This window comes from Babylonia areolata, chromosome 2 (genome assembly GCF_041734735.1).
Source record: "Babylonia areolata isolate BAREFJ2019XMU chromosome 2, ASM4173473v1, whole genome shotgun sequence".
NCBI classification, from domain to species: Eukaryota; Metazoa; Mollusca; class Gastropoda; order Neogastropoda; family Buccinidae; genus Babylonia; species Babylonia areolata.
The window spans coordinates 31,347,360-31,375,203 of record NC_134877.1 but is presented as its reverse complement, the minus strand read 5'-3'; the positions used below and the strand labels follow the sequence as shown (position 1 = coordinate 31,375,203).

The following is a 27,844-nucleotide window of genomic DNA, read 5'->3' as shown; positions in this document are numbered from 1 at the left end:
ACTTTCACACACACACACACACACACACACACACACACACACACACACACACACACACACACACATGCATGCATGCATGCATAACAGATATGCAACTAGCATGCCAGAAAGGTGACATGATGGTCAAGGAGAAGTGTTGGCCCAGTGCTAAAGCGTCAGCCAAGGAAGCGAAAGAATCTGAGAGCAATGGTTCGAATTCTACAATCGCCAGTACTTGCTCACCTTCCACTAGACTGTGAATGGTGGTCTGGACGCTAGTCATTCGCGTGAGACAATGATATGAGGTCCCGTGCGTAACATGTGCTTCGCGCACGTAAAGGAACTTGACGCAAACAAAAGGGTTGTCTCTGGCAAAATTCTGTAGAAAAATCCACTTTAGCCGGAAAAAAACAAATACACTAACAAGAACATGCACAACATATGCAATACACACGCGCACGCACAATCACACACACACACACACACACACACACACACACACACACACACACACACACAGAGAGAGAGAGAGAGAGAGAGAGAGAGAGAGAGAGAGAGAATAGAATAGAATATGGTATAACATATTGTCAAAAAACCTTAAGGCTTATGAGACACAATAAACCATAAACACAGCTAGAGACAGAGAGACAGATAGAGAGGGAGAGAGAGTAGAATAAAAGAAAATATGCTATAACATATTATTGTCAAAAAACCTTAAGGCTTATGAGATACAATAAAACATAAACAGAGAGAGAGACAGAGAGACAGAGACAGCGAGAAAGAGAGAGAGAGAGAGAGAGAGAGAGAGAGAGAGAGAGAGAGAGAGAGAATAAGTCGATATGATTGTGTTGTTTCCATGGATACATGGAATTTCGTTTCAATGGTTGATAGACAGATAGGGACGGGGACCAATTCTTTCCTGACGCACCTGTCTCTAACACGTTCGGAAGCCAGTGTGTTGCTGACAAGCGCAGCTTTCTTTCTATCGTATTGCCATAAATGTCTCTCTTTGGCTCTTCAACCTGCACAAGCCCTGTCGCCTGGCTTTTCTAACCGCTGGTGCTCTCTAAGAAACAAAGCAACAGCAACATTTTACGGTGAGTACATTTGCTTGAATGTGTGGAGGAAAACCAGACCAATCGCATTGTATGTATGTGTGTATGTTTAGGAATTAAGTAAGAATCACTATTTTTTCAATAAGCGGAAATATTTTTGCATGTGACAGTTGTTGTTGTTTTTTTTTTTACCATAGTATTTTCTTGCTGTTGAAGTGATACATGAGAAATTGTGCAAACCATACCGTTTTCCTGTTCTTATTGTTGGTGGTTTCTTTGACGGCCAGGTTTGATCGGATAAAGTTTGGTGTTGCATAATGTCTGTGAGAGCTTTTTTTTCTTCTTTTTTCCCTTTTCTTTAAGCTGGTTTCACTCTTGGTTAAGCTGGTTTCACTCTTGATTCAACTGGTTTCACTCTTGATTCAACTGGTTTCACTCTTGGTTAAGCTGGTTTCACTCTTGATTAAGCTGGTTTCGCTCTGGATTATGCTGGTTTCACTGTTGATTCAACTGGTTTCACTGTTGATTATGCTGGTTTCACTCTTGATTATGCTGGTTTCACTCTTGATTAAGCTGGTTTCACTCTTGATTAAGCTGGTTTCACTCTTGATTATGCTGGTTTCACTCTTGATTCAACTGGTTTCACTCTTGATTCAACTGGTTTCACTCTTGGTTAAGCTGGTTTCACTCTTGATTAAGCTGGTTTCACTCTTGATTCAACTGGTTTCACTCTTGATTAAGCTGGTTTCACCCTTGATTATGCTGGTTTCACTCTTGATTAAGCTGGTTTCACTCTTGATTCAACTGGTTTCGCTCTGGATTATGCTGGTTTCACTATTGATTCAACTGGTTTCACTCTTGATTATGCTGGTTTCACTCTTGATTCAACTGGTTTCACTCTTGATTATGCTGGTTTCATTCAGACTAGTGATGGAATTCGTCTGGACGAGATCATACGTATAATTCAGCGTTGAATCATGTTGCTTATTTGAATTAATGGATCTCTGCCAAATATTCAGTTTGGTGCTTTTAACGATGTTTTGTTCATATTTTTAAAAAATGTTCATATTTTTGATATCATAATCTCCGCAATGCAGGCACTTGAGTATACATCGCTAGTGGTTGCGTGTTGTTGAATTTTGTGCCTTTGTGTGGTCCTTTTTTTTCTTCGCAAGCGCGCGCGCGCGCGTGTGTGTATATGTATGTATGTATGTGTGTAGATCTGCTACTGGTAACCTGTAATCCAGTACAACCTGTTCAGGGTCGGGTTGCCGACGACTAAACCGGCACTCCCACCACTCCCTTCTGGGACTGGTGAGGCGGGTGGCTAGACACCCTTATGGAGATCCATAAAAGGGCGTCGGCTCAGGAGAGCCACCGACGGCCATCTAGCTCCACCGTGCTGTGTGCATGCCACACGCAGTTGGCCCCCGGGGTGTGTCTACCCATGCATGCGAAGTCTGGATCCGGCAGAATCTGCGGAAGAAACCTATCGGTTCAACGGAGAGGAAGGCGGTTACAGCAACGCACTGTGGAGTGCAGAGAGCAAGATGAGACACCGAAAGGATATCTTGGTCATCCACTGCATCCGTGCTCATCCTCCAGTCGTCTCGACTTAGTCTTGCCACTGGAAATTGGTGGACCCGGACGAGAGAGTGAGGTCGACGTTGCGCAACTCCTCTTCACTTTAAACAAACTCATCGCGCAAGTCATCAGTCATCCAAAATGACCTTTCATGCAACTCAGCGTCGACAAGTTTGCCACTGCCAGCAGGAACTTCGGCCTTACCATCAGCACGAGGAAAACTGAAGTTCTCCATCAGCCAGCCCCAGGGAAACCCTACGTTAAGCCCAACATCACAGTCAACGGTCAGAGACTCAGTGCGGTGGAGCGGTTCACATACCTTGGCAGCACACTGTCACGAAATGCGACCATCGACGATGAAGTGAATGTCAGGATTGCAAGAGCAAGTGCAACTTTTGGTAGACTCAGTGCAAATGTCTGGAACAGAAGAGGCATTAGTCTTGAGACCAAGCTAAAGGTCTACAGAGCAGTAGTTCTCCCCACACTACTGTACAGCTGCGAAACTTGGACAGTGTACCAACGACATGCCAAGAAGCTGAACCACTTCCACACAACATGCCTCAGGAAGCTACTGAACATCAAGTGGCAAGACAGGACCCCAGACACAGAGGTGCTCGCAAAAGCCACCCTTCCCAGCATCTTCACCATCCTGATGCAGTCCCAGCTTCGCTGGGCTGGACACGTGGCACGCATGCCAGACCATCGGCTGCCCAAAAGGCTCTTCTATGGCGAGCTGCAACAAGGGAAGAGATCACACGGAGGTCAGAAGAAGCGCTTCAGAGATACTCTGAAAGTCTCTCTGAAAGCGTTTGATATCAACCCTGACTCCTGGGAGGAATCTGCAGTGGACCGTAACAAATGGCGCGCTGCTGTGCACAAAGGCGCCAAGTTGTGCGAGGCCAACAGGACTGCTGCAGCTGTTCAGAAGAGGCAGGCCAGAAAGTCACGGGCAAACAAGCTCCCTGACAATGATATGCCTGTCTTTGTCTGCCCCAACTGTCAGCGAACATTTCGTGCGCAGATTGGACTATTCAGCCATCTGCGCACTCACAGATAGACTCATGAGCATCCTTCCCCCCACCCCACCACCACCCTCCCCCCATCCCCCGTCTGGATGACAACGATGGTCATCATCGATCTCGATGGACACACCACCATGTGTGTGTGTGTGTGTGTGTGTGTGTGTGTGTGTGTGTGTGTGTGTGTGTGTGTGTGTGTGTATGTGTGTGTGTGTGTGTGTGTGTGTGTGTGTGAATAGAACAGAATGGAATATTCTATTGTCATAAAACATTAAGGTTTATAAGACACAATAAAACATAGACGTGAGCATATCATGTGTGCATGTGTGTGTGTGTGTGTGTGTGTGTGTGTGTGTGTGTGTGTGTGTGTGTGTGTGTGTGTGTGTGTGTGATTTTCCTAACGGCTGTGGCGACAGGCACTCAGTGGACAGGACGCTGGCCATGAAGATGAAAATGACTGTGGGGTCTGTAGTGTTGGTGATCATCGCAGCTGCCTCAGCCAGTGAGTCAGTGATAATGTTGTCCTGTAGTGCTTCTGATGTCAATGATAATGATAATGATAGTAATAATAATATAATGATAATAATAATAATTATAATAATGATCATTGGTAAGCGCATCTGCCAGTAGCCTCAAGAAACAGCTGTCGATTTCTGGCAGAGAGAGGACACGGGCTCTCAAAGCAATGGCAGAAGCGGCAGAAAAGAGTTCCAACTGGATCTGGTCGAGGATGAAATTTCCCTGCTCGAACTAAGCCTATGGGCCATTGGTTAAAACATCTGCCAGAAATATGACAGTTCTGAAATGGCGACCACCCTTGAGGCGCGGGTTCGAACCTGCTGAGGACCAGGTTGAGAAAAAAAAGGCGGCTATACAAGGGTATCCAGGTGCGACCCGGCCCCCTTAGAGTGTAAGGAGTTAAGGGCCGAAACACTTGACTGAGGGGGGCCTTCTTCTCTGAAGACCTTGAACTGTCCAGCTCTCCCTAGAGTTTCTTATCATATAATAATAATAATAATAATTTGTAATAGTAGTGTTTATTTAGCGTTGAATCATGCGCAGATACAAACCAAAGCGCTTTCACACCAGTCATTCACACGCATGCACTTAAACTGGGAAAGAGCAGAGACCGTCAGTGCAGCCAGTGGGCGAGAAGGCTGTTTTTCAAGTATAAACATATACATACATACATATATGTATGTGTGTGTATGAATGTATGTATGCATGTATATATACTTTCTCTTGTCAACTGTCGTGTCTGTGTTCTGTGTGGTCAGGCTTTGATGGTGTTTTTCTTCCACGTGGAAAAAAGGGATAAATGAAGTGTTTTTTGTTCACGTACGCGCGTATACATGTGTTCACACATGCACGCATACATACATACATGCACAGACGCATACATATACATGTACATACACTCACTGACGCTTAAACACATTTATGCATATGCCTACAGGGAAAGAGACACACATATACACTGAGAAAATATATTCTTTAAAGATATGAAGTGGTATGTATACATAGAGATGGAGAGAGAGAGAGAGTAGATAGATAGATATATATATAGATAGATAGATAGATAGATAGACAAACAGACAGACAGAGATCGAGACACACACACACACACACACACACACACACACACACACACAGAGAGTGACAGAGACAGAGAGACACGGAGACAGAGAGATTGTTTGTAGAGGCGTGTAACATGTAATGACTAGTTTAAAAGAGAGAGAGAGAGAGAGAGAGAGAGAGAGAGAGAGAGAGAATAGTTCACACACACACACACACACACACACACACACACACACACACACACACACACACACAAAACCAAAAACATTCAGCCGGTAACACATCTGTGACAACTTCAACAGGTTATTAAACACACACACCCACCCACCCACACACACACACACACACACACACACACACACACACACACACACACACACACACACACACACACACACACACACACACACACACACACACACACACACACACAAGTAAAAAAAAAAAGCCATCCAGATCATCCTACATGTATTGATGTCTTTACTATCTGTACGTTTTCTTTTTAAAAAATCTTCTAAATCAAACAACTTGATGTGGTTTCTTGCCCTATCACATCCTTGACTTGAAGAGAATAAGTTTTAATTTTCAATCAAAACATTTACACAGTGAAGAAAATCAATATTCAGTCAGTCATGATGATACGGATATTTATATAGCACCTATCCTCGGTCGGACACCAAGCCATAAGCGCTTTACAAACACCGAGTCATTTGCAATGCAGGCTACCTACCTGGGTAGAGCCGACTGACGGCTGCCATTGGGCGCTCATCATTCGTTTCCTGTGTCATTCAATAAGGTTTCAGTCACGCACACACGCACACTCATACAGACATGCAACATTTGTACGTGTATGACCGTTTTGCTTATTATCCCCGCCATGTAGGCAGCCATACTCTGTTTTCGGTGGGTGGGGGTGTATGCTGGGTATGTTCCCTTTTCCCTAACCCACCAAACACTGACATGGATAACAGGATTTTTAACGAGCGTATTTGATCTTCTGCGTGCTTATACACACGAAGGGGGTTTAGGCACTAGCAGGCCTGCACATACTCGTATGCTGACCCGGGAGACCGTAAAAATCCCCACCCTTCACCCCACCAGGCGCCGTTACCGAGATTCGAACCCGTAACCCGCAGATTGAAACTCCAACGCTTTAACCACCCGGCTATTGCGCTCTTGCGATGTTACTGTCAATGTTTGGTGTGCTCAGTTCCAGAAGACCCATGTTTCTCCAAGCCATGTGAGAACAATGGAACGTGCGTGGATAAAGGGGAAGGACGTTACATTTGCCTGTGTGCCCTGGGCTTTACCGGGGACAAGTGTGACAGTATGTATAATGAATTGTTATGAAGAAAATGATTTTGATAACGATAATGATGATGGTAATGATATTGATAATAATAATAATAATGAGGAGGAGGAGGAGGAAGAGCAGCAGCGGCAGAAGAAGAGGAAGAGGAGGAAGAGGAAAGATTGCTGTTCACTCCTGTCTGACTGGGAGCTCGTGGCGTTGACAATTAAGATAAAATATTTCTATACAAACATCATCTGCATACAAGAAGGACATATCATGTACAAACAAGCGTGATGATAATGATGATTATGATGATGATGATGATGATGATGATGATGATAATGATGATTATGATGATGATTATGATTATGATGATGATGATGATGATGATGATGATAATGATAATGATGATGATGATGATGATTATGATGATGATGATGATGATGCATGAAAGGGACGTGAGAGAAGGGGTGGTGTTAGTAGAGGATGAGGTGAAGTTATGGTAGTGATGGGGGTGGTCGTGTATGTGTGTGTGTGTGTGTGTGTGTGTGTGTGTGTGTGTGTGTGTGTGTGTGTGTGTGTGTGTGTGTGTGTGAATAAGAGAGAGACGGGGAAAGAGAGAGTGCGGTGGGAGAAAGAAAAAGAAAGAGAGAGAGAGGGGGTGGAGAGAGAGAGGGAGGGAGGGGAGGTGAATGTATACATTTTATCTGTGAATGCACGCCTGTGTGCATGTGGAATTGATCTTGAGAGACACACAGAATATAAACCACAAGTTTTCAGGAAAAAAACCTTGCTCATATCAATGCATTTTTCTTATTACAAACCATTGCGAAATTGCAACAGAAAAGAATTATAGCGTCAAGAACGCAAGTTCAGACACAGTGGCTGCCATATTGAAAGGAAATAATGCTCATATGTCCATTGTCACCCTCTAGTAGCGGACTTTATTTTATGATTGTTTTGTCCAGTGCAAAATGCCATCATGCTTGCATCTGACAGCAACTGATGGGTGTCTCATTTGGGGGTATGAATGGGTTAAACCAATGACAGACATCGATTATTTTTTTGGTTTCTTTGTTGTTGTTGTTGTTTGTTTGTTTGTCTTTTTTTTGGGGGGGTCAAGGTTTACCTTTCCAACGGTGAAAAATAACTGTATGGATCGACCATTTCGTTGAATTTGTGAGGTCTGCTGATGAGGAAGAAAACGACGACGATGATGATGGCAATAACAACGATCAAGCTGGTGATGATGAAGAGGAGGAGGAGGACGACGACGACGGTGATGGTGATGATCATGACGATGATTTTGACGACGACGACGACGGCGACTACGACGATGATGTTGATGATGATGATGATGATGACGACGACGACGATGACGATGATGATGATGATGATGACGACGATGACGACGATGATGATGACGACGACGACGATGATGATGATGATGATGACGACGGCGATAATGACGACGATAATGACGATGCAGAGCTGGACTGTGTGGACGTGAACGCCACCTGCGAGGGGCAGGCGATGCTAGGGGAGTGCAGAAGGTACCCAGAGTCCATGGAGCGGGACTGTCGAAAGAGCTGCCACTTCTGCGGCGGTAGGTCACGAGACAGGGTGTGTTGGTTTGTTGTGTCTGTGCATTTTGTGTTGGCTTCCTGTTGTGCTTGGACAAGGCACACGCAAGTGCAACTCATTACCGTGCGAAAGTGCTACACTGTGACACTTTTTGTTGTTGTTGTTGTTTTGTTTTGTATTGTTTTTTGGTGTGTGTGTGTTGGTTTTGTTGTTGTTGTTTTTTTGTAGTTGTTTTTTGCCACTTTAATATTTGTTGATCGTTTGTTTGATATGTTTTCATATAGTACTTTTTCATGTTCCCACATGTGAGATTTAAAAAAAAATATTTTGTCTTGTCTTGTCTTGCCTTGCCTTGCTTTGCCTTGTCTTGTCTTGCCTTGTCATACCTTGCTTTGTCTTGCAATGGCTGGAAATCTATATATTTTATGTCAATTTCAAACGGGCGAAAGTTAGTCTTCTGTCCTGGTTTATTTTCTAAAGTATTCGAGATTATCATACGGATACATGGCGTGAGCGTGTATGTGTGTGCGTGCTTCTCTGTCTATGTCTCTGTCTGTCTCTCTGTCTCTTTCTCTCTGTATGTGTTGTTGTTGTAAACGTGGAGACGTGGTGAGATATATTGAATGTTCTGAAGGTCATTGGAATGTTCAGGGAAATACCAATTTAAGTTGTATGTTGATTATTATCTTTCTTCTTCTTCTTCTTCTTCTTCTTCGTCTTCGTCTTCTTCTTCCTCCTCCTCCTCCTTCTTCTTCTTTTTCTTCTTACTCTCCAACTCCTCCTCGGCCTCCTCCTTTTCAGCCTCCTCCTCCTCCAAATACTACTTCTTCTTCTCCTCCTCCTCCTTCCTTTCGTTGTTTCTATTTTTCTTCTTCTTTCTTCTTCTTCTTCTTCTTCTTCTTCTTCTTCTTCTTCTTCTTCTTTGTGTGTGTTTGAGTGTGTGGGCGTGAATGTGTACGTATGTCTTTGTTGCTTGTTTTATAATTGTGTGTGTGTGTGTGTGTGTGTGTGTGTGTGTGTGTGTGTGTGTGTGTGTGTGTGTGTGTGTGTGTGTGTGTGTGTGTGTAAGTACCTTTGTACATGTAATGTACCAATTGTTCCAGTTTTTCATCGCTTTGTTACCTTTAATAGACTATTCAAGTTCCTATTCTTATTCGTCGTTCTTATTATTTTATTTCAGTTTATTTCTTTATTTTTATGTTTTGTGTCGTTCGTTCTTTATTTTTTATGTCGTTAAATGGGCAGAATTGTAAAAAGGCCTTTACTGTGCCTAATTCTTTACCCATTAAAGATTCAATCAATCAATCAATCTTCTTCTTCTTCTTCTTCTTCTTCCTCCTCTTCTTCTTTCATTGTTTCTCTTTTATTCTTCTTCTTGTGGGTGTTGTTAACTAATTAATGAAGGAGGGTATGGTGGCGGTGTGTGGCAGTGTGTTTCACGGTGAGCTGCTCAGTGAACAGGGTGTGTAACGAGGCCCCTAACACAAAGCTGGGCTACACGTGTGACTGCCCCGAGGGCATGGGAGGACCCCATTGCGACAGTCAGTATCATACTTTAAAAAAAAACCAACAACTCATTTTATCTTCTTGAATTCATTTATTATATAGTATAAGAGATTAGAAACACACTTAATCAACGAACGATAGAAAGCGAGCAATAACAAACACAACAATAATAGGAACAACAACAACAACAGAACACACACAAAAAAATCAAACAGACAACACTGTCGACTTAGAAACAGGCCTCAGCATGGAATGGATGTCCATATGCATGTAATAACTTTATGAGTGCGTGTGAGTGTGTGGAAAACAACAAGATGATGATGATGGTGACGACGATGATGATGATAGTAGTAGTAGTAGTAGTGGATGGAGGAGGAAGAGGAAGAGGAGGGGGGAGGATGATGAGTAGCAGCAGCAGTAGCATTAAGAGTAGGAATAGCAGCAGTAGTAATAGCAGTAATAGTAGTAGTAGTAGTAGTAGCAGTCGTCGTCGTCTACGTCGTAGTAGTAGTCGTAGCAGCAGCAGTAGCAGTGCAGTATAAAAACAAAACATAGTTATAAAAACAAAACAAAAATGCAAAGCGCCTTAGACAGTCAGTGTCTTAGCCTTTGTGCGATGCAAAACAGTGTCATGCCATACAATGCGATGCGATACGGTACGATACGATGCAATGCGATGTGATTGGAGAAGATAGATACGATACGACATGAAATGATAGATACGATACTATACGATTCACGATTACGATTTTGATGCAACACGACACGGTATGATACGATACGGTACTGTACGATACAATAGGATACGAGGATACGATACAAGAACAATTACGATTACGATATATGATACGATGCGATACAATACAATACGATGCGACACAATGCAATGCAAGGCATCGCAATGTAAAGCAATATGATATTAATGGCCAGCAACGTGACGGAACGCAGCTACAATACAATACAGTGTAACGCAATGCAAACACATTATAATGCAATACAATGCAATACAATACAATGAGAAACAGTGTAACGCAATGCAAACACATCATAATGCAATACAATGCAATACAATACAATGAGAAATAGTGTAACGCAACACAACCACATTATAATGCAATACAATACAATGCAATACAATGCAATGCAATACAATACAATGATAAACAGTGTAACGCAACGCAATGCAAACACAATATATAACGCAGTGCAATGTCGCAGGGTAAGATGCGGCAGTTTATTCTGCCACTTTAACAACATCATGTTTTGGATGATGTACACTGTGCTGCGCTAAACTACACCACTTTGTTTACCACACAATACTACAATACACTACACAGAACTACACTGCACCACACTACACTATACAGCACTACATCACAATCCACACAATAAAAATTTGAAAGATTTAAATGAAACATAAATGAAATGGAATGAAACCAGAACGTAATTAAATATACAATGCAATAAAATACACTGACTCCATGCTATGGTTCACTATATTTTGTTTTTCCATGCTGTACTGTACTATACTGTACTGCACTGCACTGCACTGCATTGCTATGTAAACACACACAAAAAATTATAATGATAATAAAAATGATAATAATAATAATTCATTGGTCCTGTGTTCAGAAAGCCTGTGCACCCCTGCGTGTGAAAACGGTGGTGTGTGCAGTGAAGACACCCTCACCTGTAAATGTCCCCCGGGATTCGCCGGGCCCAAGTGTGAAAGTAAGGACTTTTTGACTGTGTGGCTGCCTGTCTGTCTCGCTCTTTCGCAAGTCCGCTATCGGGTACTGTCTGACTTCAGCTATCATTCTTTCTGTAAAGTATTGGGGCCTAACGCTCTGTTTTTTCACATATTAACATAAGCTTAGAGTCTGGCCAACAGTAAAGTGAGAGCTGTATGATCAATGTTCTCTCCACTGCAGTGAGAAATCAATTACAGCTTAGTCTTTTCTGAAGGACTATGACTCTGAAATCGGGAGGCGAGATTGCACTGGCTCTAAGTGCTGCATTCTTGTGGGCTTTGGGAACCATCCCAACACCGACTGTCCTAAAACACTTTTGGCCGATAGAGTGGAGATATAACGTGGGCAAGATACTCTCCACAATAATCAAATTCTAGCCCAGATAGTCAGGACAGCAGATGCTTCTTCTTCTGTTCTAGTGGTCATAGTCGGACACGACTGACTATCCTACAAAGTATTAATATTCATTTAATTTAAATGTTATCATTAAAACAATAATAATAATAACAAGTTAGGAGAGAGGGTGAGCGGTATGGTGAGTTGGGGGTAACGACGGCATGGAAGCAAATATGAGTGTTTGAAATAATTAGAAATGCAGGACTTCATAAAAGACAAGTCGTCAGTTCCACGAGAGAAACAGCTGATAATGAATGCAAAATGTCACAAACCATCAATGTTCCTAGTGACTGTAATGACACACGTTTATGTTTGTAAGGCTTTATGTATTTCCAGGTCAAATCACCAAAAATCATACCTCCACTTGGGAGGAATAGGTGTCTCGATAATACATCATTAGATAGCCAAACATACTGCGTATCGCATAGCACTCGTCATGTTCGCTTTTCTTTGTCGCTGCTCCCACTCCCCACCGAGTGTTTGTTAATCAGCAACAGATAGAGAAGAAGAAGAAAACAAAAAAAACAGAAAAGAAAAAGAAACGAAAAGTCTTGACAGTTGTGTTGCCTCGCGCTCCCTGACCGTGGATCTATGAGCACGCATCAGGAAAGGCAACATAAACTCTTCATAAACGAGGGTAATAGGTAAGCAAGGAACGTGTCGTTTTTACATGCAGCCGTCGCTCTAATGTGGGAGTGGAGCAAAAGAAGCAAATTGGGAACAAATGGGAAAGAAAATATCAAAACGCAATGAAAACACACGTAACACTGCAGTTAAAGTCCCTTCCGATTATGTCACTCTCCACCGCTGGCCCGCCAAATTACAGACCAGATGCGTGTAGTCGGTTTGAACCACGGGTTTTGCTGTCCTACGATCATGCCAGCCAGTGGATCGCCGCCTTAATGGATGTTGTGATTATCATGGTTACCCCTTGTCATCAGTATAAGGAATCTGTGGTTGTCTGATGTATGATGTAATATAATAAATTCGGTTATCCCTTGTCCTTCTGTAAATTAAAAACTGTGGGTGGCTGACGCCTAAATGGATGTTGAAACATTCTGGTTTACCCTTGTCCTGTTTAGACCCCCCCCCTCCATACACCCCCCCAAAAAAAAACAACAACAACAACAAAAACAACAACAAAAAACAAACAAAAACAAACCCCAAACAAACAAAAAACAAACAAACAAAAAAAAAACAACCCAAAAACACTGCGGTTGTCTGATGTCCATATGGATGTTGAAAGATTGTGCTTTACCCTTGTCCTGTTTCGAAAAATCAAACTGTGGTTGTCTGACACAGAGTGCGTGGACACGCATCCTAACTGCAATCAGTGGGCGAAGGAAGGGAGGTGTGAAGACGACCCCAGAAGGATGAAGGCCTTCTGCCGCCTGAGCTGTGACAACTGTCCAGGTACCTCTGTCTGGATGTCTGTGTGTGGGATGGATGACATGTAACAGCTGTCCAGGTACCTCTGTCTGGATGTCTGTGTGTGGGATGGATGACATGTGACAGCTGTCCAGGTAACTCTGTCTGGATGTCTGTGTGTGGGATGGATGACATGTGACAGCTGTCCAGGTAACTCTGTCTGGATGTCTGTGTGTGGGATGGATGACATGTGACAGCTGTCAGGTACCTCCGTCTAGATGTCTGTGTGTGGGATGGGATGAATGGCATGTGACAACTATCCAGGTAACTCTGTCTGGATGTCTGTGTGTGGGATGGATGGCATGTGACAGCTGTCCAGGTAATTCTGGGTGTCTGTGTGTGGGATGGATGGCATGTGACAGCTGTCCAGGTAACGCCGTCTGGATGTCTGTGTGTGGGATGGATGGCATGTGACAGCTGTCCAGGTACCTCTGTCTGGATGTCTGTGTGTGGGATGGATGACATGTGGCAGCTGTCCAGGTAACGCCGTCTGGATGTCTGTGTGTGGGATGGATGACATGTGACATCTGTCCAGGTACCTCTGTCTGGATGTCTGTGTGTGGGATGGATGACATGTGACAGCTGTCCAGGTAATTCTGTCTGGATGTCTGTGTGTGGGATGGATGGCATGTGACAGCTGTCCAGGTACCTCTGTCTGGATGTCTGTGTGTGGGATGGATGGCATGTGACAGCTGTCCAGGTACCTCTGTCTGGATGTCTGTGTGTGGGATGGATGACATGAGACAGCTGTCCAAGTAACTCAGTCTAGATGTCTCTGTGTGGGATGGATGGCATGAGATAGCTGTCCAGGTAACTCTGTCTGGATGTCTGTGTGTGAGACGAATGACATGTAACAGCTGTCCAGGTAACTCTGTCTGGATGTCTGTGTGTGGGATGGATGACATGTGACAGCTGTCCAAGTAACTCAGTCTAGATGTCTCTGTGTGGGATGGATGGCATGAGATAGCTGTCCAGGTAACTCTGTCTGGATGTCTGTGTGTGAGACGAATGACATGTAACAGCTGTCCAGGTAACTCTGTCTGGATGTCTGTGTGTGGGATGGATGACATGTAACAGCTGTCCAAGTAACTCAGTCTAGATGTCTCTGTGTGGGATGGATGGCATGAGATAGCTGTCCAGGTAACTCTGTCTGGATGTCTGTGTGTGAGACGAATGACATGTAACAGCTGTCCAGGTATCTCTGTCTGGATGTCTGTGTGTGGGATGGATGACATGTGCCAACTGTCCAGGTACCTCTGTCTGGATGTCTGTGTGTGGAATGGATGACATGAGACAACTGTCAGGTACCTCCGTCTGGATGTCTGTGTGTGGGATGGATGACATGTGACAGCTGTTCAGGTAACTCTGTCAGGATGTCTGTGTGTGGGATGGATGACATGTGACAGCTGTCCAGGTAACTCTGTCTGGATGTCTGTGTGTGGGATGGATGACATGTGACAGCTGTTCAGGTAACTCTGTCTGGATGTCTGTGTGTGGGATGGATGGCATGTGACAACTGTCCAGGTACCTCCGTCAGGATGTCTGTGTGTTGGATGGGGTGGCATGGGATGACGTGAAACTGGATAGATGTTTTGGTGAATGTATGGGTGGATGGACTAACTGACTGACTGATCAATTGACTGACTGATTGACTTAAAAATACTGAGAGACTGACAGAAATATTGATTGATTGACTGTTTCACGGGTTCTGCTCAAAGTAATATTACCGTGCTACTGCTGAGAACAAATATGACGACGACAACGATGACGACGACGAAATAATATATAACGACGACGACGAACAAATATGACGACGATGACGACGACAACAACTACTATTTCTGCTGCTGCTACCACTTCCTCTTTTGCTGCTGGTGCTATAACTCCCACCGTTATTGCTGCTGCTTCTATTCTTGCTGCCGCCTCTGCCACAGCTACGGTTGCTGCTGCTGTTGCTGTATTATTGTTTGCTGTTTATGTCGCTGCTGTGACGAGTGATATCGCTGCTGTTCGTGCAAATATCAGTTTTTCGACTGTTGGTATTATTAGCACTAGCTTTCTCTCTGTCACCATCGTTACTGTGATGGTTATTATTGTTTAGGTTTTGTTGTTATCGTTGTCATTATGCTATTGATCTTGCTCTGCTTGATTTTGTAACATACTTCGCGTACGTGGTTGATCATCGTTTGGCTGGTGTGGTGTGGTGATATATATATTTTTTAAAAATTCTGTTAGTCATACTCATACATTGTTTTGCTGTTTCAGCTGTACCGTGCACAAAGAGAGGACAATTTTGCGTGGAAGGCGCGGTCTGCACGAAGAATCGATGCCAGTGTTTTCCAAAGAAAAAGGGAGACGGGAGAATCTTTTGTGCGAATGAAGGTACAGGAATTATCATAGAGGGAGATATATATATATATATATATACTATTACTATTACCACTGCTGCTGCTGCTGCCCATCACCATCACCATCACCATCATTTTCATCATTACTATCACCATCAACAACATCAACGACTACACAGATAATAGATAATGTAAAAAAGAAAAAGAAAAAAAAAGTTGACAACAATGAGACCATCTGTGGCAACATTTATTAAAAGTAGCAACCAAGACTGGTGCTATTACATCCTGCTGTTACTTTCGAAAACATTAAACCTTTCACAACTTTCTGTGTTTTGTCCTTGCATCTTGTCATCGTTATCATCATCGTCGTCGTCGTCATCGTTGCAATCAGCGTTATGATCATCATGAACGTCATAAACTCAACAGCCTGAATGTATGAATGGTGGTTGATCGCCAGGTCAGTGGCTTGATTGGACGTGTGTAGCAGGAGCAGTTGTCATCAATTTTACGTCTTTGCATTTTAAGTCATATCAGACAACATACGCACGCACGCACACGCACACACACACACACACACACACACACATATGCATACACAAACATGCGCGCGCGCACACACACACACACATATATATCCACACATACATATATACCCCACACACAACACGCACACACACAAAGACAGAAAAACAAAGAAAAGAGATGTATTTATAACAACGAGTATTGTAGTGAAGACAAATCAGCCTGTCATCCTTCTCCACATCCACATCCCATTAATCCCCACCCCTTTCCAAAGTAAAAACACCCCCCAAAACACACAATCTATGTCTATGTCTCTGTCTTTGTCTATCTCTCCCTCCCTCTCTCTCTCTCTGTATTGAAAATTTAAAACCAATTATAACATAGAACCTTACCTTATGAATGATCTAAATAGATATGTAAGGTATATACTAACAAGATTTCGATTTGGAATTTCTGATATTGCGGTACATAGCTTCAGATACAAAGAACACAATGTGAATATGATGAAATTCCCTTTTGTGCAGAAATGCCACGGAGACTGAAGTTCATTTTGTACTCTGTTGTCCTGCCCTTGATGATCTTAGATTTCAGTTTATACCAGCCAAGTACTATAAAAAATCAAATAAAATAAAAAAAACAGTGATTTTTATTACTTCTGGCTGTTATAAATGAACTTGTAATAAACAATTTTGCTGCATTCTTATACCAAGCATTCAAAAGAAGAGAAATTGTTAGCTCATGACCAATGACGTAGTATTACTGTTACACTGTGTAATATTGATAATCACTGCTTACGTTGCATCCAAATTGGCACTTATGTTTTCATGTTTATATCCTGGCTTATAATAATATACTATTTTCTTCTTTGCTAAAATAATATATATATATTTATATATATGTATGTATATGTATGTATGTATAACACACACACACACACACACACACACACACACATATATATATATATATATATATATATGTTGTTATGTTCATAACCCTTCATATGGGGCTTTCGCCTTAATGAATAAATTCCAATTCTAAATCCAATTCTGTGTGAATAGAATAGAATACTTTTTTATTGTCAAAAACCTTAAAGTTTATAAGACATAATGAAACATAAACATGAGCATATTAAGAAGTGAAACATTCATGAACAAATTTCGCCAGCCTTGGCTGTATTTCTGTTAGAAGGATCAATTCACTAGGCTTTGCATTTGGACGACATATATCGATTAGGAATCTGTGTCTGTAAGTATTGTACTTTACACAATTGTCTAACAGGTGAATCTCATCTTCTAAACTGTTACAAGTATCACACAGTCTTTGTTCTTTCGGTGTGCTTTTATATCTTCCCTGTTCGATTTGTAAGTCACGGGCGCTGATTCGTAACATAGTCAGTGCTTTCCTGTGTTGTGTATTTGCTGTATTCTTTAAATACTGTTCAATTTTATAATTTGTCACAGCGTTCTTGTAAAATGCTAATTTAGATGAACTGTCATATTTCTGTTTCCAAAATTTTATATATTCATTTTCAAGCTTCTTGGTTACAGCATGGTTTAATCTTTTAACACTAAAAGTGAACTGATTTTTCCAAACATGATCTAATCCAGTGCTAGTTAATACATTTCTTATGAAAAGTAGCCACTGAACATTTTCATTTGTTTGTCTCACTTTCTGTTTTTGTGTGTGTGGGTGTTGTGTGGGGGGTATATATGTATGTGTGGATATGTGTGTGTGTGTGTGTGTGTGTGTGTGTGTGTGTGTGTGTGTGTGTGTTAAAAAGAGGCAGAAGACAACCTTTTAAATACTACCACTATATTTCACGTAATATTCAGATGAGCATTCCGAGCAACTCTGTTTTTTTTTTTCTCCAATATATAAAAGACGGATTATCGAGTGTAAAGTGATGATGCATTGCCGTTCCCACAAATCAAATACCATTGACGATGTGTGTACATAGATATTTATATCAGGAACGTGTATACCACATGCACACAGTGAAAAAAGACAAAGATTCTACTTTGTTACCCCTGTCCCCCCAAACCCCACCCCGACTCTTTCCTTATACCATTGGCGCCCACCAAAATTATGTATTGTGGCCTAAGGCCGATGTACATTAAACCAGAGTTCTGAGTTCTCTCTCTCTCTCGATGTTGATGCATGAATAATTATTTCAAGAGTTATATGTACTTTAGTATGTGTTTGTATTGATGTGTGTCGATGTTACATGCGTGAATATTTATTATATGATTTATCTGTACTTTGTTTTCTGTGTACTATTCAAACCTTGGAGACGAACGACTGAAAAAAAAGGCACATTACCCCCCTGTCACATGTACTTTTAGCTAATGACGAAGTGCCAAAGTGTCTCAAGTCTCTTATTAGTTTATGTTGTTTCAATTCTGTTTTTTTTTTTTTATTCTTCCTGTTCCATTTTTATTTATTTTGGACCATTTTGTTCTGATTAGTACCTACTATGTCACCAGAGCTTTTCAGCTAATGACATTAAACATTTCAGTTATTCGGTGTTCAGTGTTTAGTGTTTGTGTGTGTGTGTGTGTGTGTGTGTGTGTGTGTGTGTGTGTGTGTGTGTGTGTGTGTCTGTCTGTCTGTCTGTCTCTGTCTCTCTGTCTGTCTCTGTCTCTCTCCGTCTGATATGTTTATCCAGATCCCTCCGATCCTATCCCCCAATTCCCAACCGTACACAGACCCTGCTCCCCAAACCCATCTTCCTGTGCGTTTGTTTAACGTCCTGAGGCCGATGTAAAAAAACCCAAAAAACCAACATTTATCTTGTCTTCTCTGTGTGTGTGTGTGTGTGTGTGTGTGTGTGTGTGTGTGTGTGTGTGTGTGTGTGTGTGTGTGTGTGTGTGTGTGTGTGTGTGTGTGTGTGTGTGTGTGTGTGTATGTGTTTGTGCTTAACTGTCTTTCCTCCCAAACTGATTGCAGAAGACGACGTGTGCGTGCTCCGTGACAACTCCAGACTGGAGTCCTTTGGAGGTGCTGTGGCCAACCTGGACTTCCCTTGTCGCTTCCGTCTGTCCTACGTGGTGACCAAGCTACAGGGCGGCTTCGGCTTCTGCTCCTTCGAGGTGGCCCACGGCAGTGAATATTCAGCCTGACGATGTTTAATTTTTAAATGAACTATGGATCTTAGTAGTTGCATCCTCTGAGAGAGAGAGAGAGAGAGAGAGAGAGAGAGAGAGAGAGAGAGAGTATGTGTGTGTATGCCTTCGTGTGTGTGCGCGCGTGGTGTGTGTGTGTGTGTGTGTGTGTGTGTGTGTGTGTCTGTCTGTCTGTCTGTCTGTCTGTGCGCGTGGTGTGTGTGTGTGGTGTGTGTGTGTGTGTGTGTGTGTGTGTGTATGTATGTGTGAGTGGCGCGGGAAGATGTGCAGTGTGGCTTGGTTTGACTGAAATGGAGGGGCACGATAATTTCAATAATCTGTATATTTGTATACGGCTATTTCCATTTTGTGCCGTTCAAATGATCTTTTTACAATTTTTTTCATTCATTTTATTTGTTTGTCCTTTTCTTTTTATGTTGGACACGTGCTGCTGTCAAAAAAGAAAATCTCTGTACCAAAGTATAGACAATAAAGTTTGTGTATTCGTGTATTCGTGAGGTGTTCGGGTACGGCCTGGTCAGTGAGTCTGGCAACTACTACCCGGCAGCAGCCGAGGTCAGTCTGGCGCTGGGAGACTTCGCCAACCAGGTGTTTGTGCAGACGGACATCATCAAGTTCGACGTAGATCTGGTCAGTTTTCAGTTGCAGTTTCAGTTTCAGTTCCGGTTTCAGTTTCGGTTTCGGTTTCTCCAATGAGGGCGTCACTAGCGTTCGGACAAATTCATATACGCTACACCACACTTGCTATGGGGCAGATGCCTGACAAGTAGTATAACCCAACGCGCCTAGTATGGCATTGAGTGCGAAGTGATTTTCTTTACATATTTGTGTACCTATTAGAATGGAATGTTTCGTGCAGATTGTTTTTGCCAGAGGACAACACTCTCGTTGCCATGGGTTCTTTTTCAGTGCGCCAAGTAAGTGCTGCACACGTGACATCGGTTTTATCGTCTCATCCGATTGACTAGACGCTAAGTTTTGATTTTCCATTCTAACTTGGGAGAAAGGACGAGAGCGGGATTCGAACCCAGACCCTCACTGACTCTCTGAATTGGCAGATAAGCGTTTTAACCATTCTGCCACCTCCCTCCTTCTGGTCAGTTGAAGTTTATTATATTGCATCAGATTTCTCTGTGTGAATTTTTAGGATGCTCTCCCCATGGAGAACTCGCCGCTACAGTGAGAGTGCCACCTTAATTTTTTAATTCTATTTTTCTACTTGCAAGTGTAATTGTTTCCCATGAAAGCCGTGTGCATGCCGCACACAGGACCTCGGTTTATCGTCTCATCCGAATAACTAGCGTCCACTCAAGGTCTGGAGGAGGGGGAGAAATACTAGCGAGTATGAGATTCGAAAATAAAACCTCCTCTCTCTCTCTCTCTCTCTCTCTCTCTGTATATATATATATATATATATATATATATATATATGTGTGTGTGTGTGTGTGTGTGTGTGTGTGTGTGTGTGTGTGTGTGTGTGTGTGTGCGTATGTGTGTGTGTGTGTGTGTGAATCAAATCTAATCCGAAAAGACAAAGGAACCTTAACAACGACAGTAACTAATTCAACGGTGCTCAAGCGTCCTATCTGCTGATTTAAATATCTATTTCTTTCTTTCTTTCATTAATTAATCGTTTTATCTATTTACTTATTTATCTTTTTATCCATATCCCGTCCTGACGAACGCACAAAGGGAGGCATCGTGACCTCCCAGGGACACAATGTACGCTGGGGTTCGGACAGTTCAGACGCCTGGCGGAACGTGACGTTCGACTGTGTCTTCACCAAGGACAAATTTGCCGTGCTGTACGTGCCACAGTGCGGCTTCCGGTTGCAGTTCCGCGCCTACGACGAAGACGACGAGGTCAGAGACTCGTTTCAGAGCCGTGTGCCCGCCATTGTCATCTCCGTCCGAGGTGGAAGTCGAGCAGGGTCGCCGTTCGAATCTCCTGAACTGCAAAGGTGTGGTGGTGTTTGGGTGTTGGGTGTTGGGTGTGTGTGGCGGTGTGGCTTGAAGGTGTGTGTGTGGGGAGGTGGAGGGTGCGGGGGAGGGGGGGCAGTGGGGGGGAGGGAGTGTTTGTGTGTGTGTGTGTGTGTGTGTGTGTGTGTGTGTGTGTTTACGTGCAAATCATCGTGATCAACGTCATCGTCATTATCGCCGTCATCTTCATGTCGTTTTCGTCGTCGTCGTCATCATCATCACCATTGTTGTTGTCGTTGTCGTTGTCTTCATGTCATCATCATCATCATCATCATCATCATCATCATCATCCTGGTCACCACTTTAAATTGTCTCGTCCTTCTTGTCATCGCCATCATCAACGTCGAGCTATCTGCAACTGAGGTGACTGCACTGGACACAGAAAAGACGAGCAATTATATTGATGATGATGATGATGATGGGTCTGTTTCGATAACATCACAGTGTGAATGTTGATGATCATCATGACTTTCATGACCATGATCATCAATTTTCCATCGTTTTCGTCGTGGTGTCATCGTCATCATTGTGGTATCTGCGTCGGTCGACTTCGTTGAAGGTCTCCCGACTGGCGAAACAGGATGACGGAGATGTGAATCGACTTTGTTGGAGTGTATTCCCGATGCGGCAGCCTCAAACTTTCCCCCGCATCCCGCTGGTTGGTTCCACCCCGGTGTCGTTTGTGGCTTGTCAAGATTAACCACCCCTAGTCGGTGATAAGAAACTCTAGGGATAGCTGGACAGTACAAGGTCTTCAGAGAAGAAGCCCCCCCTCAGTCAAGTGTTTCGGCCCTTAACTCCTTACACTCTAAGGGGGCCGGACCGCACCCAGGTCATGACTCCTGTATGCTCTTGTATTGCCGCCTTTTCCTTTTTTTTCTTTTTTTTTTTCCTGGTCGAACTCGCGCTTCCAAGGTGGTCGCCACTTCAGGACTGAGTCACCTTTTCTGGCAGACGCTTTAACCACTGAGCCATCGTACGCCTAGTTTGAGTAGGGAAATTCCTCCTCGACCAGATCCAGCTGGAACACTTTTCTGCTGCTTCTGCCATTGCCTTGAGAGCCCATGTCATCTCTCTGCCAGATATCGACAGCTACTTACCAACCACTCCCTTTCCACGGCTTGAATCAAGCTATTCAAAACAATGAAGGCGATAATTCCGGACCAGCCGTTACTTTTGCCCCTCCCCCATGGCCCCCTCTCCATCCACCAACCCCTAACCACAACCTCACCCCCACCCCACATACATACTGTCTTCTCCATTACAAATTAATGGAAACGAACGTAAGGACGTTCTACTTTACCAGCCTGTATCTATTATATCAGAGCCAAATTTACCTCTGGATGTCATATCAAACTGCCGGTACAGATGGCCATCCATCAGGAGGCGGCGGGGAGGAGTGTGTGTGTGTGTGTGTGTGTGTGTGTGTGTGTGTGTGTGTGTGTGTGTGTGTGGGGGGGGGGGAATCCAACCAACTGAAGTTTACCTCCTTAGGTCTGTCCAGCCATGTCCAGTCAAATTCACCCTGGAGTTAAACTTGGCCAGTCGGGTTCCCGTCGGGGGTGGAGGGAGGTGGGGGTGGAGCAGCTTGACCGGCATGGCTGAAAGAGCATTGTCAGTTTGTCAACGTTGGTACTGTATTATTGCAGATCCCCCAGTTTGTCAACGTTGACACTGTAATAAATTATTGCAGATTCCCCAACTCTGTGCGGGGTAGGGTTGTCAGCGTTGATACTGTGATTTTGCAGATTCCGCAACTCTCTGTGCGGGGTAGGGTTGTCAACGTTGATACTGTAATATTGCGGATTCCCCAGTTCTCTGTGCGGGGTAAGGTGTCAACGTTGATACTGTAATATTACAGATTTCCCCAAGTCTCTGTGCGGGGTAGGGTGTCAACCTTGACACTGCATTATTACAGATTCCCCAAGTGTCTATGCGGGGTAGGGTGTCAACCTTGACACTGCATTATTACAGATTCCCCAAGTGTCTATGTAGGGTAGGGTGTCAACGTTGACACTGTATTATTGCAGATTCCCCAACTCTCTGTGCGGGGTAGGGGGCCCGAAGGGGGATGACAACCAGCTGTACGCCAAAACAGCGTACGCCTTGGAGCTGGCTGATGTGGATGAGGTTTGGTGTTGCGTTGTGTTGCGTTGTGTTGTGTTGCGTTGCGTTGCGTTGTGCTGCGTTGTGTTGTGTTGTGTTGCGTTGTATTATGTTGCGTTGTGTTGTGTTGTGTTGCATGGCGCTGTGTTGTATTGTGTTGTGCTGCGTTGCGTTGCGTTGCGTTGTGTTGTTATGTGATGTGATGTGATATGTTGTGCTGTGTTGTGTTGGGTTGTTTTGTGTTGGATTGTGTTGTCTTCTGTTCATCGTATTGTGTTGTGTTGGATTGTGATGCATTGAAGCTAGTAGTAGTAGTAGTATGAGGAGGAGGAGTAGCAGCAGCAGTAACAGAATTGATATTAATTTAACTAACGGTGATTGTTGTTGTTGTTGTTATTTCTACGTTTTATGTCTTTAATTGCTTTCGGGGTGAAGGAAGGTAACTTTTCGGGGGTGTGTGTGTGTGTGTGTGTGTGTGTGTGTGTGTGTGTGTGTGTGTGTGTGTGAACTGATTGTTCGTATTATCATCACCTCTTTGGCTCTGTCATTTCATCATCTTGTTTGGTTGTTCTGTTATTGTCTTTTCTCCTACAACTCAGATAATAAAAATCCGAGAGTCATATGGGTACTGTAACTTTGTGTATCGTATGGGCGCTTCTGTTGCTGTTAATGTTATTGTTGTTTCTGGTGAAAGTGTTTTTGATGATCGTCGAATTGACACGAGTGACGATTTACGGTTACTGTGCTGAGCAGATGTTTCATATTGGCTGTTTTTGGTGCTGGTGGTGGTGGTGGTGTGGTGGTGGTGGTGGTGGTGTTGGTGGTAGTGGTGTTGCTTCTTCTACTGATGTCGTGCTGCTGCTGCTGCTGCTGTTGATGTTGTTGGTGTCTTTCTGGATGTGTCGTCATTAGTGTTGCTGTGGATGAAGGAAGGGGGAAGGTGGCAGAATGGTTATTGTATTGTATTGTATTGTATTTCTCTTTTTATCACAACAGATTTCTCTGTGTGAAATTCGGGCTGCTCTCCCCAGGGAGAGTGCGTCGCTATACTACAGCGCCACCCCCTTTTTTTCTTTCTTTTTTTTTCCTGCGTGCAGTTTTATTTGTTTTTCCTATCGAAGTGGATTTTTCTACACAATTTTGCCAAGAACAACCCTTTTGTTGCCGTGGGTTCTTTTACGTGCGCTAAGTGCATGCTGCACATGGGACCTCAGTTTATCGTCTCATCCGTATGACTAGCGTCCAGACCACCACTCAAGGTCTAGTGGAGTGGAAGAAAATATCGGCGGCTGAACCGTGATTCGAACCAGCGCGCTCAGATTATCTCGCTTCCTAGGCGGACGCGTTACCTCTAGGCCATCACTCCACTTAGGACACTTATCTGCCAACACAGTGTCCGTGAGGGTCTGGGTTCGATTCTCGCTCCCGCCCTCTCTCACAAGTTTGACTGGAAAATCAAACTGAGCGTCTGGTCAATCGGATGAGATGATAAACCGAGTTCCAGTGTGCAGCACGGGCTGTGGAAAAGAAAACAACACAACAACAAAAACCCCAAGGCTACGAGAGCGTGTTGTTCTCCGGAAAATTCTGTAGTAGAAACCACTGTGATCTGATGTGTTCAATGTATGCACTCAAGGCCTGACTAAACGCGTTGGGTCATGTTGCCGGTCAGGCATCTGCCCAGCGGATGTGGTGAAGCATATATGGATTTGTCCGAACGCAGTAACACTTCCTTGAGAATCTGAAACTGAAACATTGTCGTGGTTAACAAATAGTAAAGAGTGGTAACTCTCTCCATTACACAAGGTACACAACTTCAAGTCAAGCTAGCACACAGGTAAATAAAAGGTACATTGGAACATTGTCGTGGTTGTTTTGTTTTCTTCATTACGTAGTTAGGTACAGGTTTTTTTTTGTAAATGTCCTGATTCTTGTTATCAAGGCTGGCGCGTCATGGTTGCTTGATTGATTGGTAGATTGATTTTGGGTTGACAGGTTGGTTGGTTGCTTGCTTGCTTGCTTGGCTGATAAATTCGGTGTTGGGTTTGGTTTGGACTGAAATAGATTGGACTGACTGAATAACTGCCTGGCTGGTTGGTCGGTCAGTCGATCAGTTGAATGAATGAATGATTGATTGATTGATTGGTTGGTCGATTTTATTCATTGATTAATGGGTCGATTTTATTCCTCATTCATTCCTTGACGGATTGATTGTTTGACTGGTAGGTTGTCGTCATCTGTGTGTTTCCGGTTATGGATGCAAGGTAAGCAACTGTCATACATCCCGTGTTGCAGGCGCTCTTGTATTCCGTTCTGGAACAGAAGGTGCCACAGTACAGCCTTGTGTAAGTTGTGTGTGTGTGTGTGTGTGTGTGTGTGTGTGTGTGTGTGTGTGTGTGTGTGTGTGTGTGTGTGTGTTTCTCTCTGTCTGTCTGTCTCTGTCTCTCTCTTTCTTCTTTTCCTTCTTCTTCTCCAGTCCCAATAAAGCGTGTTCCAATGTTTCCCTGCATGTCTGTGGCTGTGGCAACGTATCTCGGTTTCTGTTTATTCTGCCTCACTCTCTTTGTTTCTGCCTCTGTCTTTCTGCCCCTATCTCTGTCTGTCTGTCTGTCTGTCTGTCTCTCTTTGTCTCTGCCTCCCCCAGCCCATCTCTCTCCCTCACTCTTAGCCTCAGTCTCGGTCTCTGTCACTCTCTTTGTCTCTGTCACTCTCTGCCTCTGTCTGTCTGTCTGTCTTTCTCATTTACTCTCCCCCCCCTCTCTTTTTCTGTCTATTTCACCAATTCCTTAAAAAATGTACTTTTATTCATTCATAGTGATAAGGGTCATTGGCCTAAGTTACCAAAGTCATTCAGTTTCAGTCATGTCTGTCTCTGCCTCTGGTACGCTCTCACTCTCTCTCTCTCTCTCTTTGTCCCTCTCTTTCGCTGCCACCCCCCTACTAACCTCACCATTCTCAAACACACCCTCACCCCCCCCCCTACGCCCCTACACCCACACAGCCCCGGCGTCAGTGAAGTGGTGCTGCAGAACCAAGACGCCTGCCAGATGGCAGCGCCCCTCTTCCAGAAGAACTGCAGCAACCAGGCCGAGGCCATCCGGACCTGCCACGGGATCCTCTCCCAGAAGAGCCTCCTCGACTGCCTGGGTCCCAAGGCCATGGACGCCTTCAACTCCTGCCTGGACGTCTTCTGCAACGACCACATCCAGTCGTGCAGGACCATCCGGGACGACTTCCGCTTCGCCAAGCCCCTCGAGAAGAAAAGGTGTCGCTTCCCCAAGTTCCTCAGGAAGTCCTGCAGAGCCATTCTGAGTCCTGAGGACCTTGGAGAGGAGGGGGAGGAGGAGGAGGAGGAGGAGGAGAAGGTGGTGGAGGAGGAGTAGTCAGTCAGTTTGTCAGTTTCTCCTGGTCAGTTTGAGAATGATTTGTCGTTGGGGGTTTGCTGATGGTGTTGTCCTACCACCTCCTCCCCTCCCTCCCCCCTCCCCCACACTCCCTGTCCCCTGAAATCTGGGGTAAGTTGAAGAAAATGTAGGTAATGGAATAGGTAATAGTTGGGGGTTGTTTTGTTGGTTGTTTTTTTGTTGTTGATTTTTTTTTTTTTGGGGGGGGGGGGGGGGAGGGAGGGGGGAGGGGGGGGGGGGTTGCTGGTCATTGTTCGTGACATGAGGGAAAAGAAATACTGAAAATATGTCGTCTAAATATATCCAACGAGTAACATGAAATTTCAAGCACAACTGGAAAAAAAAATTTGACTGACTGAAAACTGATGCTAGTATTCTGGTTTCTGCAATTGACGTTACACTGGGCACTATTAAACTAATACTTAAAATACCATTTTCAATTGCATTTTTCTGGTTTTCGTATTTTGCAGTATGTGAGAGCGAGTGAGCAAGCGAGAGAGAAAGGTTGGAAGTGAGAGACAGAAAGGACGAAAGACAAACATGCATGGAAACAGAGAGAGAGCGAGAGCGAGAGAGAGAGAGAGAGAGAGAGAGAGAGGGGGGGCGAACAGACGACACAGAGAGACACACAGACCAAACAATGAACAATCATGTCACAAACCACTCATTGATGTTACTAGTCAAAAAAACATTTTAATTCACAAACCAGCGTCGTACACAAAGTTTCAGTTTCAGTAGCTCAAGGAGGCGTCACTGCGTTCGGACAAATCCATATACGCTACACCACAACTGCCACGCAGATGCCTGACCAGCAGCGTAACCCAACGCGCTTAGTCAGGCCTTGAGAAAAAAAGTAAATAAATAATAGATAAATACATAAAAAGAACTAATAATAATAATAATAATACTGTGTATAAGGCGCAAAAACTTGATGAAACTATAAACGTACAAAAAAAATAAAATAAAATAAAATAAATAAATAAATAAATAAATGAAAAAAAAATATATAATAATAATAATAAAAATAAAATAGATAAATAAATAAACAAAGCAGTTTTGAAATCCCAATCCATTCAAATCAAATTTGAAAAAAACCAAAAAAACACGACTATGAGCTAACAAAATAAGATATGTGACATACGCGACTGCCCACCACAAAATGGTGAGTGTTCACTGCAAAAACGC

At 43.6% G+C, this 27,844-nt stretch overlaps 1 protein-coding gene across 1 annotated transcript; it reads left to right on the top strand.

The window, feature by feature from the left end:
• Window positions 1–1,086: 1,086 nt before the first annotated feature.
• On the top strand, window positions 1,087–26,853 carry LOC143279396 (uncharacterized). Its single transcript, XM_076583436.1, has 14 exons — window positions 1,087–1,125; window positions 4,054–4,139; window positions 6,426–6,542; window positions 7,999–8,115; window positions 9,524–9,634; window positions 11,232–11,330; window positions 13,049–13,159; window positions 15,440–15,556; window positions 18,994–19,136; window positions 19,668–19,799; window positions 20,862–21,130; window positions 23,180–23,279; window positions 25,551–25,600; window positions 26,257–26,853. The coding sequence occupies exons 2-14, from the start codon at window positions 4,079–4,081 to the stop codon at window positions 26,636–26,638; spliced, it is 1,809 nt and encodes a 602-aa protein (XP_076439551.1). The 5' UTR covers window positions 1,087–1,125; window positions 4,054–4,078; the 3' UTR covers window positions 26,639–26,853.
• Window positions 26,854–27,844: the final 991 nt, after the last annotated feature.

Bases quoted from the DNA above. Each gene is read 5' to 3' on its own strand.
- LOC143279396 (XM_076583436.1), top strand. From the start codon at position 4,079: ATGAAGATGAAAATGACTGTGGGGTCTGTAGTGTTGGTGATCATCGCA. The intron at 6,543-7,998 runs GTATGTATAATG...ATGACGATGCAG, and splicing joins TACCGGGGACAAGTGTGACA to AGCTGGACTGTGTGGACGTG. The intron at 19,137-19,667 runs GTGGCCCACGGC...TGTATTCGTGAG, and splicing joins TCGGCTTCTGCTCCTTCGAG to GTGTTCGGGTACGGCCTGGT.